General features: G+C 43.8%; 1 protein-coding gene across 2 annotated transcripts in view; it reads left to right on the top strand.

Annotated features, from left to right (window-relative positions):
* Window positions 1-19,694, top strand: part of LOC143361451 (uncharacterized) — a 305,416-nt gene that overhangs the window by 234,462 nt on the left and 51,260 nt on the right. The window contains exons 5-7 of one of the 2 annotated variants that reach the window (XM_076800839.1): window positions 3,417-4,025; window positions 4,283-5,196; window positions 18,661-18,944. In XM_076800839.1, the coding sequence (XP_076656954.1) occupies window positions 3,417-4,025; window positions 4,283-5,196; window positions 18,661-18,944 (1,807 nt within the window). Of the gene's footprint in view, window positions 1-3,416; window positions 4,026-4,282; window positions 5,197-18,660; window positions 18,951-19,694 lie in introns of both variants that reach the window. The other variant, XM_076800838.1, reaches the window with a different exon arrangement.

The raw sequence follows: 19,694 nt of genomic DNA, 5'->3' as shown, positions 1-19,694 counted from the left end.
TCTGCGATTGATAAAAGAATGAAAAATTGGAGAGAAGGCATTTTTAAGATTGAGTATCAATAATTTTGCTTGAACATGCACCGGCAGGTGCACTGAAAGTGCACAACAAGATTAAGCTAAATTGACAAACATAGTTTCCCTCGAAGCATAATTGAATTTCCGTGCACCATGCTTTCAATGAACAGTAACTTCGTCAATTTTCCATATTTTTTTACGCAATTTTGCGAGCGAATAGTCGGAACAATATTGTTCAGAAAAATTGTAGAAAAATTCGTCCTTCGAAGTTTCATTTTTCGAAAATCCAACTCGCCGTAACTTCACCAATTCCGAAAACTTTTTAACACAATTTTCCGGGATAGCGTGAAGTGTACTCTTTGTGAAAAATCACCGAAAAAGTTCCATTTGTTGGAGCTTCGCGTTTCAACGATTTTTCAACGCCACTTCGCGAGAGAAAATATTCAAAACAATCTCGAGAAAAATGGCGGAAAAATTCATTTTCCGTCGCTTCCGAATACTCGTCGAAAACAATTTCGCGAGCGTCGTCGCGACGCTCGGCGTCGTATCGCGTTGGTCGGCCGATCGATCGTCGGCCCACGGTCGCCGGGCACAAACGATTTTCGCTCGGTTTATTGTTCTAGCTGCACGCCGGAGCGCAGTAAATTTCGAGAACAATGGGGGAACGCGTGTCCGTGCGCGCAAAGCGTCGTTCGGTAGAAAAAAAAAACAGTATCACCGGGCACTGATTAAATTCGTTCGGTTAGTGGAAAAAAAGAGACCTACAGAAGGGGGTAGAGGGGAGAGGGGGGAGGGGAACGCGCCGGGAACGACGAGGAAATTTTCTGGCCGGTTCTTGCCTTTCCCATTTTTCTCCTTTTTCGCCAGCCGGTACGAAAAACGTAGTCCCCGTGGCAATTAAAACCCACCGTGTCTCGTTAGCGCAGTTCGACACGCTGTCGACGCCGAAGGATTTTCGCGAAAAAACGCCCCGACGACCGACGACGTTTTTCCAAAACGCTCGGGGATCGAGTCTGATCCAAACGCGCGTGATTCTTTGGTGAAAACATAAGGGTAACCTGTCGAAGAAGTTTCAACAAGTCTCACCTGTGGAAATTGAATTTTCCATTGCTTTGGAAAAGTGATTTTTTGGTGGACTATGGTGGGAAACATTTTTTTGGTATTTTGTTGGACGTGTAGGTCCCCTTATAAGACGATAAAAAATTGTTGAGAAAGTCTGTATATACGTACTGTTAGTCCACGTATGATACAATCAAAAAATTGTTTAAGAAGACCATCTTGCCGAGCAAAATACGCAGCCTTTTTAATCAATTTTCGAGAATACTTCAGCTGTAAGATTCAGGTAGTTGATCCCGCATAAATAATACGATTATTCAAAGATCGAAGTTCAAACTCACTATTTACGGTGATATATCGAGGGAAGAGAATTTCATTGAAATTTATCAGGTGCAACAAAGTTTAAATTGTGAGTTATACCCGCTACAATAAATCTTGCTCTTCCAGTTTCTGCCTCATTAGGTAAATTGCTTCGATTTTGATCGATTTTTATGCGAGCCAGGTCAGCAGTCAACGCGTTGAAGAATGGCCCCGAGAAACCATCCCCTTGGTCCCTTTAGGACGCTCTAAATGTTTAAAATCCTTCATAACATCCGGTAAATCTTCTGTTCGATGTTACATTTAAAAATAAAAATTTTTATTTAATTCCTTACAAGTACAAAAACTCGCAAGGTAGCACGTTACTCGTCTAGACGTTTGGTGAAAATGAAAAGAACGTTTCGCCCTCGTTACGTTTTAACGAATCTCTCGCGGTGTCGAAAGAATTCGCAGAAAAATAGGAGAAAGGCTCGGGAGGACAGTTCGGTTGTGTACACGTAGCTCGTTCGTCGAGGATAGACAACTAGACCAGCAATAAGAAGAGAAGTTGGCGGCTTCGTGACCAGCTTCTCGGATACTTCTCGGTTTCCTGATCCCGGGGCCGGCTACCAATTAGAAGTTAGAACCTCCAGCGCGAACCACTAATCCTATTCGACGGTGCAGCCCGTTTCTCCGAGAGCTGGCCGGGTCTCTTGTTCACCGTTGCGCAACGTATTGATATTCTAGCAGCCTTCGAACCGACAGGAAAACACTTCCTGTACACGCGTGAACATGGAATTAGCTCTGATAAGCAGCTGCGATTAAATACGGCACAGTTTAATCGCTTTACACGGACTATTTTGCAAAACAACTGTAAATATAGAACTGCTTCACACGTTTCTTGAAATTTGAACTTCATAGCCTTAAACTGCATACTCGAAAGTATCTCACCAAATTTTTTCAAAATTTTTCATCAACGCGAAACCGTACAAAAATTCTCCAAAAGTCATAGATCCTCAGTTTAACATTTGGTAACCCAAGAAAACTGTACCGCAGTACGATTTTAAATACACAACTTTTTCAAACATTTCATGAAATCTAAATTTTGTAGCCTTAAACTGTATACTCCAAGGTGTCTAAACAAATTTTTTCAGAATTTTTCACCCACTCAGAACCGTACAAAAATTATGCAAAAGTCATAGATCCTCAGTGCAACATTTGGTAATCCAAGAAAACTGTACCGCAGTACAATTTTAAATACACAGCTTTTTCAAACATTTCATGAAATCTAAATTTTGTAGCCTTAAACTGTATACTCCGAGGTGTCTAAACAAATTTTTTCAGAATTTTTCATCCACTCGAAACCGTACAAAAATTCTCCAAAAGTCATAGATCCTCGGTGCAACATTTGGTAATCCAAGAAAACTGTACCGCAGTACAATTTTAAATACACAACTTTTTCAAACATTTCATGAAATCTAAATTTTGTAGCCTTAAACTGTATACTCCGAGGTGTCTAAACAAATTTTTTCAAAATTTTTCACCCACTCGAAATTGTACAAAAATTTTACAAAAGTCGTAGATCCTCAGTGCAACATTTGGTAACCCAAGAAAACTGTACCGCAGTACGATTTTAAATACACAACTTTTTCAAACATTTCATGAAATCTAAATTTTGTAGCCTTAAACTGTATACTCCGAGGTGTCTAAACAAATTTTTTCAGAATTTTTCATCCACTCGAAACCGTACAAAAATTCTGCAAAAGTCATAGAGCCTCAGTGTAACATTTGACAACCCGAGATGACTACTTTGCAAAACAATTGTAAATACAGAACTGCTCTGAAGATTTCTTGAAATTTGAACTCCATAGCTTTAAACCACATACTCGAAACCATCTCAGAAAATTTTTTCAAAATTTTCCACCGACTCAAAACCGTATAAAATTTGTCCCAAAGTGCAACCAACCTTCCAACACCCCCTAAAAATGACAACCCCCCATAAAAGAGGTCGACAACCCCTAACCCACATAATTTTCATATGTTCACAGCTAAGTGACGGCACAGTGTCCGAAGCTCCCCGCCGCGTGGCGATCGAAGGAGGTCCAGGAAGCGGCAGAACGACCCTATGTCTGCGACTATTGCACCAATGGGCGATCCAAGGGGATGGTCCGGCCCTGGCGTTCATAATTCCCTTGCGAGAGCTTCGAGGGAGCCCAGTGCTAACTTACCTGGCCCGAGAGTTGTTCCCGAGGACAGCAGCCTTAGGGGACGCAGTGGCCCAGGTGTGGCGCACGTTGCACCTGATGGAGGATCGAGTTCAGTTCATTTTGGACGGCTACGACGAGTGCGTGGGCGGGAGAGCGTCCTTGGGGGACGCGGTGGACCTCCTCGAAGGTCGTTTGTTCCCCGATGCCAGGATCCTGGTCACCTGTTCGCCCAGCAACGCTGCTGCCTTGTCGCCACTCGTGCAGAGGAGGATCCACCTGGCTGGGCTCGAGTGGCCCCACGTTGAGAGACTTTGCGTGGCTTATTTCATCCACAACGACATCGCGGAGAAGGCTTGCGAGTTCCTCGAGGCGTTGAACGTGCAGCCGCAGAGCGTCAAGCAGCTTGGCCAGCACCCTCTCGGATGGATCATGCTGTGCTGCCTTTATCAGGTATCGGGTTCAAAAAATCAATTAATCCTCTGAACGAAACCCTAGTGCACCATCAGCCACGGTGAAGCTGAACTAGAACAAACTCCAAAGTCCCCAGGTAACAAAGCGATAAACCCAACGCTCCAGTCCTGATTTGTTAAGGGCAGCCACTAAACCCTAGTTCACCTACTCCCCCATAAAAGCCCGGCCATAGGGGTCGTAAAAAGGACTCGAGAAGCAACCCTCTCTCATCCACTCTTCTGCTGTTCCTGTTCCAGGACTCGGGCAGCTTCCCGTCGGAGACGAGTGCACTGGTGCAAGCGGCCGTGAAGTGCATCGTAAAAAGGAGCTTGGACCCTCCCGTGCCCTATAACGAGGAGATTCCGGGTCATTGTAGGAAGAGGCTCGAGGACTTTGGCAAGCTGTCGCTGGCAGCGTTGCGAGAGGGCAGGTGTTGCTACACCGAAGCTGAGCTGAGGGCTCGAGGAGGCGGCATCGAGGTCACCAGATTAGGCTTCCTGACCAAGGGCTTGACCTTCGGACAGAGACGCAAACCTGATCTCTATTCCCCGGTTCATATGGCAGTGGCCGAATTTTTAGCTGCTTACTACCTGACCTCGGTGGCTCAGTACGCCAACATCCTGCGAAGAGAGTTGGAGGGTCTGCCGACTGGCATCATCAGTCACCTGGCAGGACTACTGGGGCCCAAGACTCACCTGATTTTGAACCAATTATGCCCGCTGGAAGTCCCACCGAGAGCTGTCTTCTCTTTGCTGAAGGCAGCCGGAGCCTCGGACGGCAACATCAGCGCGGTTTGCAGACTAGTAGGAGCTGGTCCAGGCTTCGGACCGGCCCCCAACGAGAGACCCCCTGCTCCTCTGGTTCATACCTCGCCTTTAGAGCTTGAGGGATGGGCCAGGATTCTCGAAAGTCCGGCATGTACCCTGGAAGCCCTCGAAGTGGTGTTCCAGGTGGAGAGAGGATCGGATCCCAGGTATCTTGACGACTTCTTCGAGGCTCTAGCTGGGAACGAGAGCGTCAAGCTTGTCAGGATCACGTCGTTGCTCGGACAAGAGTTCCCGGCTGACGAGGCGCAGAGAATGGCTGGACACCTGAAGAGTGTTCTGGGGAAGAAGAAGCTGAATGACTTTGAACTGGTCATTACTTGTCTGGAGGAAGCTGCGCATGACAGGTGAGAGAGATTTCTCCACTTCTGCAAGTTCCGTGTGTACCTTTGACATTAACCCCGTTGGGTGGGGGACCCAATTAGTGTGCCTATATCAATTAGACTTAGTTTTAAAGGATAGTTAATATTTATAAAGAGATATATAACATTAACTGATTTTAAAGAGAAATATTTAATATCTCTTTTTTAATATTCAGTATGCTTTAAAGGTAAGAATGATTAATACAAGCACAGTAATTGGGTCCCTTACTCTGTAAGTGCACAAAATGAAACTTCCAAAGTACGGTTAAAAAGTTGTTGGAAAAAGGTGTCTGTGCTGAAGGGTACAGAAAAGTTCACAACGCATTACAATGACTAATACTGAATACTAATGACTAATAATAGGAACCACTCGTTTCGGAATGTGCCTAATGTCATTTACTCGTCGCGCGACAATCTCGGAGGTAAAAGCAGAGCCCGATTGCGTTCAGGTGTTCTCGTGCAGGTAAGCATCGGGGCAAACTTTTTTAATCCACTTTCCGACATTAGCGGAGGTCCACGACCGTCCCGAGGGCTTAACGAGCGGTTTCCCTCCCCTCGAAAAAACTTTCCCCAACCCTTAATGTTATTGCTTACGCGCGAGCTCGCGCGAGTCTCGTCACGAACGATTTCTGCCTTATTCTTTTTTCTCTTTTTTGGAAGGTCGCACAACGGAACGCCGCTCGGGTTCGCAGCAATTTCACCGGGTGTCTACGAACGTGTCAAGGGCTCTCCGAGATTTCCACGTGTTTTCCCGCGAATTCACATCCCCCGAGGGAGGGGGGAAGCAATAACGACCGCCGCGTATCGAGGAAAGTTTACGGTCTTTGACGTCCCCGTGTCTCTGCAAATTGAAGGCAGACCGGATGCGCGTGAAATGAGTTTTTAGTTGGAGGCCGTGTGAAAGGAGCCGACGATATAAACTCCCCCGCCCTTCGTCCCTTCCTTTCGGAAATCTTCGCAAAAATTAGTACGGCTAGCAACTAGATCTAGACACGAATTTTGGATTTGAGAAATTCGATTTTTGCTTAGATTTTGTACACAGTCATTCGAGGAAATAATCTAGAATACAATTTCATACAGTAAAATTGAATATTATATACAAAAATATAGTATAATATACGAGAATATAATTTAATGTACTAGAATATAGTATAATACAATTTTTCGAGAGCATTCTTAATGCAGACCTATCTTGAAACCTTATTTATCTTTAGACATCTTTACTGTACATCTTTAATTGCACGAAATCCATAGTCTGCTCATAAAAATAATACAACATGGAAGTACGATACTCCTAAAAACAATGCAAAACGATATAAAATCGGCAAAAATTCAGATTTTCCCAAAAACTGCATCCCCAGAAGGATCTTAAAATTAAATCAGCATAAAAATGGGTGAAATGACTGAAAACAGGACAAAACACCGATGTGTATCGTTCACGGGAATTCCCAGAGGATCATTGTCGCGTTTACAAGAGGAATATTCTTAACCCAGTTTCGAAGCGTTCCCTCGAACCAGAATTGCGAGATTTTTACGCGAGCTGCGTACACGACTTATCTGGAGAACGTTCGGAAATTATTGTTGTGGCGGCTGCGCGGGGAGTTTGCCCCGGGTTTCGATTTCCCAGCGTGCTCGCTGCCTCGCGAAAACAAACGTTGGAAAGCAGATCCCCTAACACGGCCAATGGGAGAGCGCACACACGAGGGAAACCAGAGCGTTTATGCAAATGGCAACGGCGAGCACCGACGCAACCCCCGGTCTGCCTTCCTGCCACGCAGGGTAAACACGATCTTTTTACCCTTTGCCACCCTCTGTCTCTCTAACGGCGAATGTCTTCCTCCCCGGTGCCATGCGAACGCTGAATACACCTTTTAATTCACTTTCTGACCCCTGACCTGATATGCTGGACACGGGAGAATATATCTTGGTACGGCCCTGACGGATGGGGTTGTTCCTGTGTATTGCAGTCTCATAATTCGTCCACTTTAAATCGGAATAACTTCGTTACAAATGGGCGAAATGACCTCAGCTTTTCTGCCATGCTGGATAGACTAGTTTACTGGACAATTTTGGACAAATTACGTTTAAATGGAATTAGGAGAACAAATTGAAAAAGTTGCTTTTCACAACATTTTTATTTCGGCTTGTAGGGAAAATTTAAAGAATTGTGTATCGTAAATAAAATTGGAAATTAGTCAATTTCGGAGGCTATAAAATTTGTCTAAGATTGATTTGAATTGTAAAATCAGTAAGAGTAATGTAATTAAATGTCTATACGCTTGGTGGCAGTGTGAAAAATTGTGGAATATATAGTATTCGGTTAGCAGAAGTGTTAAAAGCTATGAAATTGATTGAACAAGGAGTATAAATATAAAAATAATTTTTTTGACGAAGTTACTTCATTCCCCAGGTCGCCATTACATATATGCACTCTTTTCGACTGATATGCAATCGTGAATGTGTTGAATATGCCTTGGCACGGGGAGAAAGTTTATTAAAAAATGCACTGGCGGGGAATGTCTTAGGAAAAGGTTTGAGGGTACGTTCGAGACAAGTCCTCGAGGTCAAAATGAACATGGACACGGGAAACGAACTGGCAATTTCGAGCGGTTTCTCGCGCAGCCGAGATTCATTTACAGGGGGCGAGCTTCTCATATCCAAGGGTGACTGCCGAAAAAATTTCAATTCCCTCGCAAGCTGTCCGTCGTTGGGAACTCCGAACCGTGGAAATTTCTTGAAGACAGCTGCCAAAAAGTTTGTACACTGTCTCCTCTAGAAACAAGGTCAAAGTTTACATGGGAAAATTGAAACGGCAAGATTGATGGGAACAAAATCAATTTCCACTATTTACCAACGGAAATATTAAAGAAGTTTATTACATTACATTATTAATTTAGTAATCAAATCGACCCCTAAAAATTCTAACAATATTAAATGCATTTTGAAATTTCCCTTTAAAGAAGAATATCCGAACTGTGTCTACGAATTCTCCTCTCTCTCTAAAACCACCCCTAACACAAAATACCATTTACTATACAATTTTCAATTATTTTTTTCGCCAAGAATCAACTCACCCCATTTCGCACCGAGTCTCTTAAGGTCGTTTAGGTCTAACCCCAACATTTCAACTTTCCTAACAACCCTCGCCAGAATAATAATTTCATTCCGTTCTCTCTGAAACCACCCTTACGACGTACCCACGCTTAACACACAGTTTTTAATTATTTCCTCCCTTCGTTTAGGTTTGACCCCAACATTTCGGTTCGCACAGCAACCCTCACCTTGCCAAAATAATCATTTAATTCTCTTCTCTCGGAAAACCACCCCTACGAAGGACCCAGGCTTACAATTTTTAATTATTTTTTCCCGGGGCGGGAAAATGGACTCGCCGCGACTTGCAAAACCGCATGACCGCCGCGTACATCATTCGGATGTTTTTCACCGTTGGCCCCGTGAACAAAACACCGGGATCCGATATTCAAAGCACGAACGGTGCCTCGGCCGCGTGGGCCACCCCCAGCGAAACGCGGTGGCGAGAGCGGTGTAACAATGAGACCGGCTGTCAAGAGGGGGTTGAATCGCGACCGCGTAAAGTCTCCGACGGCGAAAAAGCCGAGAAAGTGGCGGAACAATATGCGACGGAGAACGACGGGGGCGGCCACCCCGTAGGTTTTTAAAGGGTGTGTTCGAGGGTGGTGAAGGACCGGTGTCGCGGTGGCCCGTGGCGAGAAATTAAGGAGGGAACGCGGGCTGGTTTTCGTAGCAGGCGACCGTGGTCCCTGGGAAAACTGCTTTCCACCCCCAACCCCCCTTCTGTCGAGGCCCTTCCCTCCTTCGCGCCTTTCCAACCCCCTCCCCGCGATACTTTGTTTCATTCGTCTCGGAGGCAGTTTTCGTGGACTCTTCTTTCGGCTGCCTTCTTCCCTATTCTTCTTCTTTTACCGTGTTCGTTCGGTCCCTTGTTTTCTAAGCCCTTATCCGCCGGCTTGGAAAGTTCTCGAGAAGTTCGAGCTCCTAGAGTGATTCATAATTTTGCTCGCCGCGGGACGATTCGGGAGGATTCTGTCTGGGGCCGTGATGGAATTCCCGGATTTTATTTATAATAGTCGGTAGCCCTTAAAATATTTTAAACTTGCCCATAATTGGTGCCAAAGGAACGCCTAGGGGTGGATAATAAAATTTTGGGAGCTGCTTCAGAAACAAAATCAACTTCCACCAATTTCTTATCTGTCTCATCCACTTGAATCCAGAGCCCTTTAACATAAGGGAGGAAGTACCATTGATGTACAAGCTTCCTAAATTACCAGTCTATGAAACGATTCTATCAGCCCTTGGAAGTCTGCAAAGAGAAAATCAACTGCCAGCAATTTTCCATCATTTTGGCCTACTTTAAATCAAAGCCCTTTAATGTAAGGGAGGAATTACTATTGCTCTACAAGCTTCCTAAATTACAACTCTATGAAACAATTCTATCAGCCCTTGGAAATCTGCAAAGAGAAAATCAACTGCCAGCAATTTTCCATCATTTTGGCCTACTTTAAATCAAAGCCCTTTAATATAAGGGAGGAATTACTATTGCTCTACAAGCTTCCTAAATTACCACTCTATGAAACAATTCTATCAGCCCTTGGAAATCTGCAAAGAGAAAATCAACTGCCAGCAATTTTCCATCATTTTGGCCTACTTTAAACCAAAGCCCTTTAACATAAGGGAGGAAGTACTACTGTACCTGATCTACAAGCTCCCTAAATTACCACTCCATCAAACGACTCTACCACCCCATAGAAGTGTGCAAAATCAAAATCAACTGCCAGCAATTTCTTATCAGCTTCACCCACTTGAATCCAAAGCCCTTCACCATAAGGGAAGCTTTACTATTGCACCTGCTCTACAAGCTCCCCAAATTACCACTCCATCAAACGACTCTACCACCCCATAGAAGTCTGCAAAATCAAAATCAACTGGCAGCAATTTCTTATCGGTTTCGCCCGCTTAAATCCGAAGCCCTTTGCCATAAGGGAGGAATCAACGCGCCGCGACTAGCCAAAAGGGTGTGCAAGAGCCAACAGCCGTTTTTCGCCCCGGGGCGGAACATTCTCAGCCCGTCGGCTCATTGTTGCGCATGAAGCCCTTCGGCCCTTTCTCGGCACTTTCGTTCGTTCCACTTCTGGTTGTCGGCGTTCCTCGGGCCGGCGACGACGACGACGAGAACCACTCGAGATCGACGTCGGGTCTCCTAGGTGATGAACGCGCGAGAAAGAACGGCGGCCGATCGATGGATCCCCGCAGATACAAGGACTCCTCTTGTTCCCCCGGCGTCAAGTATGAACCTGAAAAGAGACGAACGCTAGGGGAGGAAAAGGGAGAGTTCCAACCCCTCGATTGCCTCGTAATTTCATTTCTCGCCGTTTCCTGAAGATCCCCGGCCGCCGCGGGGTGCTTCGGGAATTAGGCGAACTTGCCGGAATTCGAGAAACTCCGTCTTATCCGGAAATTTTGGAGATTTTGGTGCTGTCTGTAAATTCCGAAAATTGCGGAGATTTGGTCGCAATTTGTAAATTCTGAAAATTTGGGAAGCTTTGCGTGCAGTATATGAATTTAAAAAATCGCAATGTGTAAATTCTGAAAAGCGTGAAACTCATCACGAAATCTGTAAATTCGGAAAATTGTGGGGCTCAGTGTGCACCTTGAAAATGGTGAGGCTGTACGCGCAATATACAAAGTAAATTGAGAAGTTTAGCATGCTTTGTTGCTGACATAAATGAATTTTTTACTCGCGATGCAGTACGGTTTTACGAGCTAACATTGCCACTTGAGGAGCTGCATAATTCTCTTCCTCGCGGAATACGTTTATCTAGCTTTTATCGCGTAATATAATCTCCACCGGCTAACTTTATTTAAATATGTTCTATTCGTCATAAATAGGTTTACGATGGGGCTGATACGCAGTCTTTATTGTGCACTGTAACCTTTGCAATATAAAATTTCCTTAGGAATAAACACGGTTTATACATTGATATTTTGTTCAGTCAGTAGTAAACGCGGGGATAGGATAATGATGGTAATAATTTTCATATAAATTCTGTATTGATAGATTTTTGTTACGGGTGAGTTACGTTCACCTATACAGAAATATTTAGGGACTGATAGATTTAGGGGTGAGTCACTGCACCAGTAAACAAGGTATTATAATTTTAAAAATTTTCCATTGTTGGCAACCTCCTTCGAAATTTCATTCAATAGATAATAAATATAAGGGTGGGGTAACCACGGTAATAATTTTTATATAAATTCTACATTAACAGATTTTTGTTAGGGGTGAGTTACCTCTATCTACACACAGACATTTAAGGGCAGACTTAGGGATACAGTTACTCCACCAGTAAACAAGGTATTATAATTTTAAAAATTTTCTACCGTTGGCAACCTCCTCCGAAATTTTACTCAAAAAATATAAGGGTACCGTAATCATGATAATTTTTATATAAGTTCTACATTAACAGATTTTTGTTAGGGGTGAGTTACCTCTATCTACACACAGACATTTAAGGGCAGACTTAGGGATACAGTTACTCCACCAGTACACAAGGTATTATAATTTTAAAAATTTTCTACCGTTGGCAACCTCCTCCGAAATTTTATTCAATAAATATAAGGGTACGGTAATCATGATAATTTTTATATAAGTTCTACATTAACAGATTTTTGTTAGGGGTGAGTTACCTCTATCTACACACAGACATTTAAGGGCAGACTTAGGGATACAGTTACTCCACCAGTACACAAGGTATTATAATTTTAAAAATTTTCTACCGTTGGCAACCTCCTCCGAAATTTTATTCAATAAATATAAGGGTACGGTAATCATGATAATTTTTATATAAGTTCTACATTAACAGATTTTTGTTAGGTGTGAGTTACCTCTATCTACACACAGACATTTAAGGGGAGATTTAGGGATACAGTTACTCCACCAGCACACAACCAAATTCCACAATTTTTCGAATTTTCTGCAGTTCAGCAACCTCCCCTGTTAAAAGTAGGAAGCATAAACACTGTGCTACGTCCACCTCGTACTTTCAGTGTTCGCCCCTCACATATTGAAAACATAAATTTCAACGCACTATTCCAGTTCCTCGGCCACTACGTGTCGCCTAAAATCGCAGGAAAATGTTGCATGTAAAGGGGAAAAACCGAGTTGAAGCGCGAGTAGTATCGAATAAGATAAAAGCAACCGGTTACTCAAAGAAATTAACGCGGAAGGCGGAGTCACTTTACGGTGAAATCCTTCGAGAACAATAACCCGGGGCAGGTTTAAGGCAGCGGTTTCTCGTTAAACGGGGAAAACAACGTTACGGGAATTTTCCAACAGCCCGCGGAAGGATAAGTTCATTCCCATCGGCTTCTTACGGTTGGACAAGAATTTCCTTCTTGTGGATGCGGGGTTTACAGGTCGCGCTAATGCAACGTTTAAATAATAAGGTGCGTCGTACAGCAAGGTGCTCGTCGAGGAAAAATACCGTTCGACGATGCTAAGGGTTGATGCTTAACACGTCGTTGAATAAAACATTTTCACATCAATCGACCCCTATAACAATGAATTTTTCATGCAATATATATGAAAGACAACATTTTCGAGCAATCTCCTAAATTAAAAAATTTGTTACGCTATCCTTCCGAGGAGAAAAAATGCAAGAAATTGTTGAAGATTTGTGTAAGGTGAAAATTGATAAAATTGTCAGGAGTTAGATTGCGCAGGGAACGGGAAAGTCAGCGAATTTGCAAGCGTGGATTTTCGCGGGCGAATGCAGTTTTCGGTCGGGGAAAAAAATCGGTATAGTAGTATCGGTCGATTAATTTGCCGGCGTTCGGACTCGATTCTAATCTGGAAGGATTGCTGACGTTGATGAAGAGGCCGCCGCGTTTCATAAAACCCCGGCTGGTGCCCGGGATCTCGGTGACTGACAGCTGACGGAATATTTCCAGTGGTCGGGGGCGTGCAAGTGATAGCGGCCGTGCTTGGTCGGACGGGCTTTCGATATTCAAACGCGGGATATCCTCGACCCGTTGAAAAATGAAGATCGAGTCCGGAGGCTCACGGTTATTTTCGACTGTACCAGTATGCCGCGAAACGCGAAACCGTTTTCACGCTAGTGGCGAAAGACGTGTTTGGTCAGGCATCGTTTACCCTGAACACATTGGGCTCGTAAAGTGTTACAATTCTTCAAACGTTTACGAAGAACATTTACTCTTGTCTACACGAAATCGACTAGTGAAAGTCAAATTATTTTTAAATATTTCGATACTTAAAATTGTAATATTACATTTGGAAAATTTCCAACTTCAGTAGTAAAAGACGCGTTTGGTCAGACATGGTATACTTGCGCGCACTGGAAGCGTTATAATGGTTATTCTCGAAACGTTTATGAAGAAGATTTATTCTCGTCAACGCATCTGCGAAATTGTTTAGTCAAAATCGAATTAGTTTAACATATTTTGTTACTTAGTTTTGTGATGTAAAATTGTGATAAAATCCTGTTGTACAAAATCGTTGTAGGAAGAGGAGAAACGTTTATAGGTACCACTAACTTGTAACAAAGCGTTGCAATAAATAAAACAGCTACGTACGTTTTAACGATACGATTTTCTAGTAGTAAAAGACGTGTTTGGTCAGACATCGTTGATTTTCATGCACGGGGCACGAAAACTGTTGCAACATCGATTTTAGAAACAGTTTCGAGGAACATTTATTCTTATTAACTGTTGCAAGGAATACTCCGACTATTATTTGTATCATTTTAACCATAAATGTTGGTTTTTTAGTTTACTATCTAGTACCAAACTGGTTCTAGAAAGAAATTCATGTATCGATTTTTCCGTAATTGATATTGGTAATTATTGCAGCTGCAGATTGCTATATACGTGCCTATTTTTTTGCAGAATCGTTATCGGAAGAGGAGGAACATTTATTGCTATAATTTTTTTTTTAACAAAGCGTTCGAGCAATACAGCCGTATATTTTTTACGTTGCATTGTACATGGTCGGATGTTAACAACTAGAAATTTCAATTTCTCGTTTGCGATATTGATTTTATAGTACTGTTAATATAAAAGAGAAAAATGAAATAAGCATATACTGTAATACAGTTATTTACATTCGAGGTATTAAATTCCGTAAAATATCATCTAGTGCTTTTTGCACATTCGAAAACGAATCGGTGAAATCGGAGAAAATTTAAAAGCAGGGAATAATTGTTGGAAATTTCGATTCTGCGTAACAGTGATTCGGAATAAAGGTTCTTTGTAACTGTTTCAATCGAAACCTTTATAAAACAGTTTCAAACAAAATTATTTCCGGAACTGTTTCAACTTTCGAGAACGTTGCTACTTTCACGTATCATACTATATTGTAATATTATCCAGCCTGTTTCACCTGGTCATGTTGCAATAACCAATGAATATCATAAATCGTGGTAAACTGAACTCCGGTTTGAAAACTGATTTCATTTGTGTCCTCTATCTTTCAAAAAATTCATTTCGCAGTATAATATTCGCGTTTTAAAGAGAAAACGCAGCTTTTTCAACTTTGTGGATTTGCCGCGCTTCAACTGGAAAACTTATTCAAATGATTTTTACGTAAAATCATTCTGCAGTCTCTCTCAAATATAACGGTATATTTTTTAACAGGATTGCGAGCATTTAAGTATATTTAAAAAAATGTGTAAAGCGAGCATGCAAGCTTATGCATAAATTTTCTCGAATTCAAATTTGCTCTGAAAACTAAAAGGCTGGATTTCATTAAAAAATACTACTGACATACTGCACCATTCATAAGGGCAGTCAGAGGGAGAATCATTTGAAAAAACTAAAATCGACATTCGCCCTGATTTCGAAAGAAAAAAGCGGCCGCACGTCAGCTGTCCGCGCATTATACTCGGTCCAACAATAATACGGCGCAACAACGCGGCAAAGTAAATAGGTCGACGTCCTTTCAAAATTCACTAGCAATATTTCCCTTTTGTCCGCGAGCGTCCGTCGGCGTCGTCTAATGGTGTTTATAAATCCCGCAAAGCTCGGTATAAAAAATTCCTCAGTTCTCCCTATAAAAATCCCCCTGAACCTCCACACGAGTAAATCCCGTTTGTTTTACCACCGGCGAAAAAAAAACAAAAAAAAATCGACGCTCGCCGAATTCGGATATTCAGATCTCCGACCGGTACATTGTTGTCGATGAAAAACCATTGGCGCGTGTCTTTGCTGCGCGAACCGCGATCGCGAAAAACAAAATAATCTCCATTGTCCTGAACTGAGAAATTCGGGAATTAGCTCGGACAATCGGTTTCCGGTGGAAAAATGTCAATTTTCCGGGTGTCATCGTGCGGGACGAATTTTTTCTTTCTTTTTTTTTTTTTTTCTTTTCGTTTAAATGGGATTTGCCCAATTGTTTGATCGTCCATTAAAACGGCATCGCGCTAACTGGAACCACCCCGGCTACTTTAATTAACTTCGCGAAACGAGAATTGTATGTGGCGCGGGGGAGCCGATTGAATTTCGCGAAATATCGGAATCGAAGGCGGAAAACGAGGCTCTATTTGTCGAATAACGCGATTCATGAATATGCGCGCGAGCGGGGTTTATTCGCGACAGGTGCGGGGGGAGGGGAGCGTTTGTTTTCCCGTCGCCGGCTGCAATAACATTTTCCGGAGGATCGCCGGCAACGAGATAAAAATTTCTTTTCGATCCCCGGGAAACATGGTTGCAACGCTGCCGCCTGCCGACGATTCTCCCTTATCGCGAGAGACCGCCCTGCGAAATCCTGAACGCGCGGAGTGTTTCCGCGTGCCGCGCCCAGGAAATCCGCACTCTCGTTTGCAATTCTCTCGAGGAACGGACCGATGCCACCGCGCGCCCACGGTTTTTGCATAACACGCGCGCCGCGCCGCTCGGAATAACGCGCGGATAGACCGCGCACTTCGTACTGCATCCTGCGAAAATGTTCGAGAATTCGACAGAGACTTGGTCGGACCAAGAATCCTTGAGAAAAATTAAAATATCTTGAATGCTCACCGTCTACACATATAAGGGACACTTTCATTTTCCTGACCGTAACACTGTCGACATTTTAGCATTTCTTAGAGAAAAATAAACTATGCGAATCGACTCCAAAATTAGCACATGCTTTCGTTACACCTTTGTCGTGTTACTCAAAATTTTTCAGTTTGACCACTAAAAATCGCTGTTCCACACTATTTTGTAAAACTAACAAGAATTTACCCATCGAAATTTTTAGCTATTTACAGTGTACACCCAGAGGAATAAATTTGTTGAACAATTTCCCGTGGATGGATCTTTACGATCTCGGCAATTGTAAATGAAAATTAACCGTAAACCTAGTGTTAAAAATACAGTTTGTTCTGCTTGGTCTTTCTACACTCCCGAATAAAATGTTCAAGATTACTTGCTACGTACAACAATAGGCTTTGCTTCCAACCCTCGTGCAAGCAATAAACAACGGCGCGCGTTGCCTGTGAAAATTTCGGAAAAATCGTGGACGGTTTCGAAAAATGTCGAGCGACCGGCTCGAGTTTCGCGTAATTGGGATTTTTCGAAATGGTGGGGGAGAGGGGGGAAATATCTGTCGGAGAATCTGCTGATTGCCCGATAACCCGGGGCTATCTGGGTCGTTTCCGTCAAACTTGTTTTCTATTGATCCGGCGAGTGCCGGCCACATTTTCAGCATATCTTCGCCGACGTTTCGCAAACACTGCAGTTCCTCGTGTGTATCGGCTGCACGGTGCAACGGCGACGGCGACGGCGACGGCGTTGCACTGTGTCAAGCAGCCTCTGATGAAGGAAACTGCGGCGGTTGCGAAACGTTCAACGGAAAACTGCAACGCTTCCTTAACTTTCGGGGCCGCGGCTTTTCTATCGGTCGGATCTGCATTGCCGGTTGTTTTCATACAAAAGCCGCGGCTCATCGAATCGAATCCCCCCACCCCCACCCCCCACCCCGGGTCCTTTCATTTGAAAACACCGACGAATGACTTACACCGTTGAAAATCTATCGGGGAATCTGGGACGCGGCTGAATTCGGACGAGTCTCTTGAATCTTTGTTCACAATCAGCCGCAAGTAAGTTTATTAACGGTAAACCTACTGACCTTTAAAGGTAACTGACACATGTTGTCTTACAAAAATGAAGAGATTGAATTTCTTTGGATTTGCTACCGAATATACAGGGTCATCCGTTTTTAAACGGCCAAACGTCAACCAGCTATAGAGGACCCGAAATGAAACAACTTTCACCCCTAACACTTTTTTTTTTTTGATTCGGTCTTGATTTTTAGATAATTGCAAAAATCCGTCACTTTTTGCGTTCACTTAAGATTAAATATATTAGGACTGCAATTACGTATCTTGATGATTTTTCCTTTGTTTGGTTTAAAATAAATAGGGGCATCTTTTTTATTAAGTCAACTTTTTTGTATGACCTTTGGATCTTGGTTTTTTTTTTTGACATGGGGCACGCCGTGGAGACTGAATGATATAACTTCGAATCAAAAAAAGTGTTAGGGGTGAAAGTTGTTCCATTTCGGGTCCTCTATAGCTGGTTGACGTTTGGCCGTTTAAAAACGGATGACCCTGTATGTATTTAATCACTTCGCCCACGAAAGCATCTTATAGTTTCAGTAATTGTGAAATAAATAATCTGGAAAACCGGACATTTTCACCGGCGGTGGTAGGGTCAGTGTAATAGCCTTAACAAAATTTCAAATTTCCTCGCGATATAAAAGACCTAACGCGAAAACCAACTTTCTCCCCACCATCTCACTCGCTCGTGCAGTACCGTGATTTCTCTATATATGTCGCGAAGGTCTGGACGATAAACGTCGCGGTGTAATCCCCACTACCGCAGGGTATACCCGGTGGGAGGTCTCGAAGCACGAGATGCCTCGAACGGGGAAGAAGAGTGTGTCTCCTGCACGATACATGACGCTGGCAAGACCCGTGTTGTTGACATACATCGAGAATTCGCTGTAACGGCAAAATAACAGCAAATTCTCCTGATCAGCGCCGCAGCAGCGTTGATTAAGCTGAAAAACTTGCTCCAATCAGAAAGGTCCTCGCCACAATCTCGTAAATATATCTTCTTTTCGAAAATTGGAAAGCCGACAATTCGTAAACGGTACGATTCCAAAAGTCGTTTCGAGTAGAAGCCCGACAAACGGACCGAAACTAAATTCGCCACCATCGGGACAGGGTCGACTAACGATGCGGATTAAATCAAGCCGGTCGTTGATTCGGTCGCAATTAGCGCCGCGCGCGTCAAATTATCGAGTGGCCCCCGGAGGGTGGGGGGGTGGGCCGGTCGACGAAATCAACAACAACAAACAACAATCTCTCGCTCTGGCGTTTGTAACGAACAAAGGGATCGATCGGTTTGTTTCAGGCTGGAGTGCGTGGTGAACGCCCTTTGCCGCGGACTGAGCCACGCGTCGAGCAGTTTGGCCCGCTTGGTACTCGACATGAATCTGTCCGGCGAGCAAGTGTCCCGAGTCTGCGATGCACTTCGCGGCTGCGTTCAAGTGCAGGCGCTGCACTTGCCCCATTTGGGATGCGGCTGCGAGGGTCTGGCCTCGGTCGCCGAGCTGCTCAAGGAGAGACCTCTGCTCGCGCTGAACCTCGCCGGAAGCTGGGGAGCGAAGAACGAGGATCCGTCCAGCTCTGGAATCAGTATGGGTAAAACCTTGCCTTTTTACCTTTTTATTTCGTCCCCCCGATCAGGCCCGAAACGACTCGCAACACCCCCGAGAGACGGGGCCCAGTGATCGAGCTCTTATCGAGGTCGGCAGAAAATTCACAGCTTCTAACCTAATCCGTTTTCGGCCTAACATTCTACTTTTCTAAACAGTTTGAATTTCTAAATAGTTTCGTTAAAAGAAAATTGATACCATTTTGCTAGTTTTCTTTCGCAATTTAGCGTCCTGTAATTACTGGCCCCAACTTTCGTTTGGAAATCTTTTCATCTGCACGTCTGATTTTTGGAAACTAGCGTAAAATAGTCGCTTTCGGTGCTCCGTGAACCTAACGTATTAACGTTAAAAAGGGTGCGCTTTAAAACCCGCACCAAACGGGGTAAAAAATTACTGCAGAAGTGGAACTGCTCGACGACAAAGCTGGCAGAACACTGAAGATCCTGTTCCCCTTTGAAGAGTTCGTCTTTGAAAAAAAGGGAATTCTCGGATTTTTCCTCGGGTAAGGTCGACTAGTCGATCGAAGTTAGGCGACCCGCCGGCGGAGGTTACGGGTCGTTCGACCCGCGGGTATCCGACGCGATCATTAATTCGGCTCGTCTTAAGCCCCGAGGCTTCGTTAAGCTCACGCTCTCGCGATCCCGCTTGTTGATCGAGTGACCGATGAACCGTGCTTTCGGTAAGCTCGAGCGACGTGTCCCCGTGACTCGACCGTCGCGAAACTCTTGAC

Source organism: Halictus rubicundus, chromosome 15 (assembly GCF_050948215.1).
Source record: "Halictus rubicundus isolate RS-2024b chromosome 15, iyHalRubi1_principal, whole genome shotgun sequence".
NCBI lineage: Eukaryota > Metazoa > Arthropoda > Insecta > Hymenoptera > Halictidae > Halictus > Halictus rubicundus.
The sequence above is the reverse complement of the archived record's forward strand: the minus strand, read 5'-3'. Positions and strand labels throughout refer to the sequence as shown.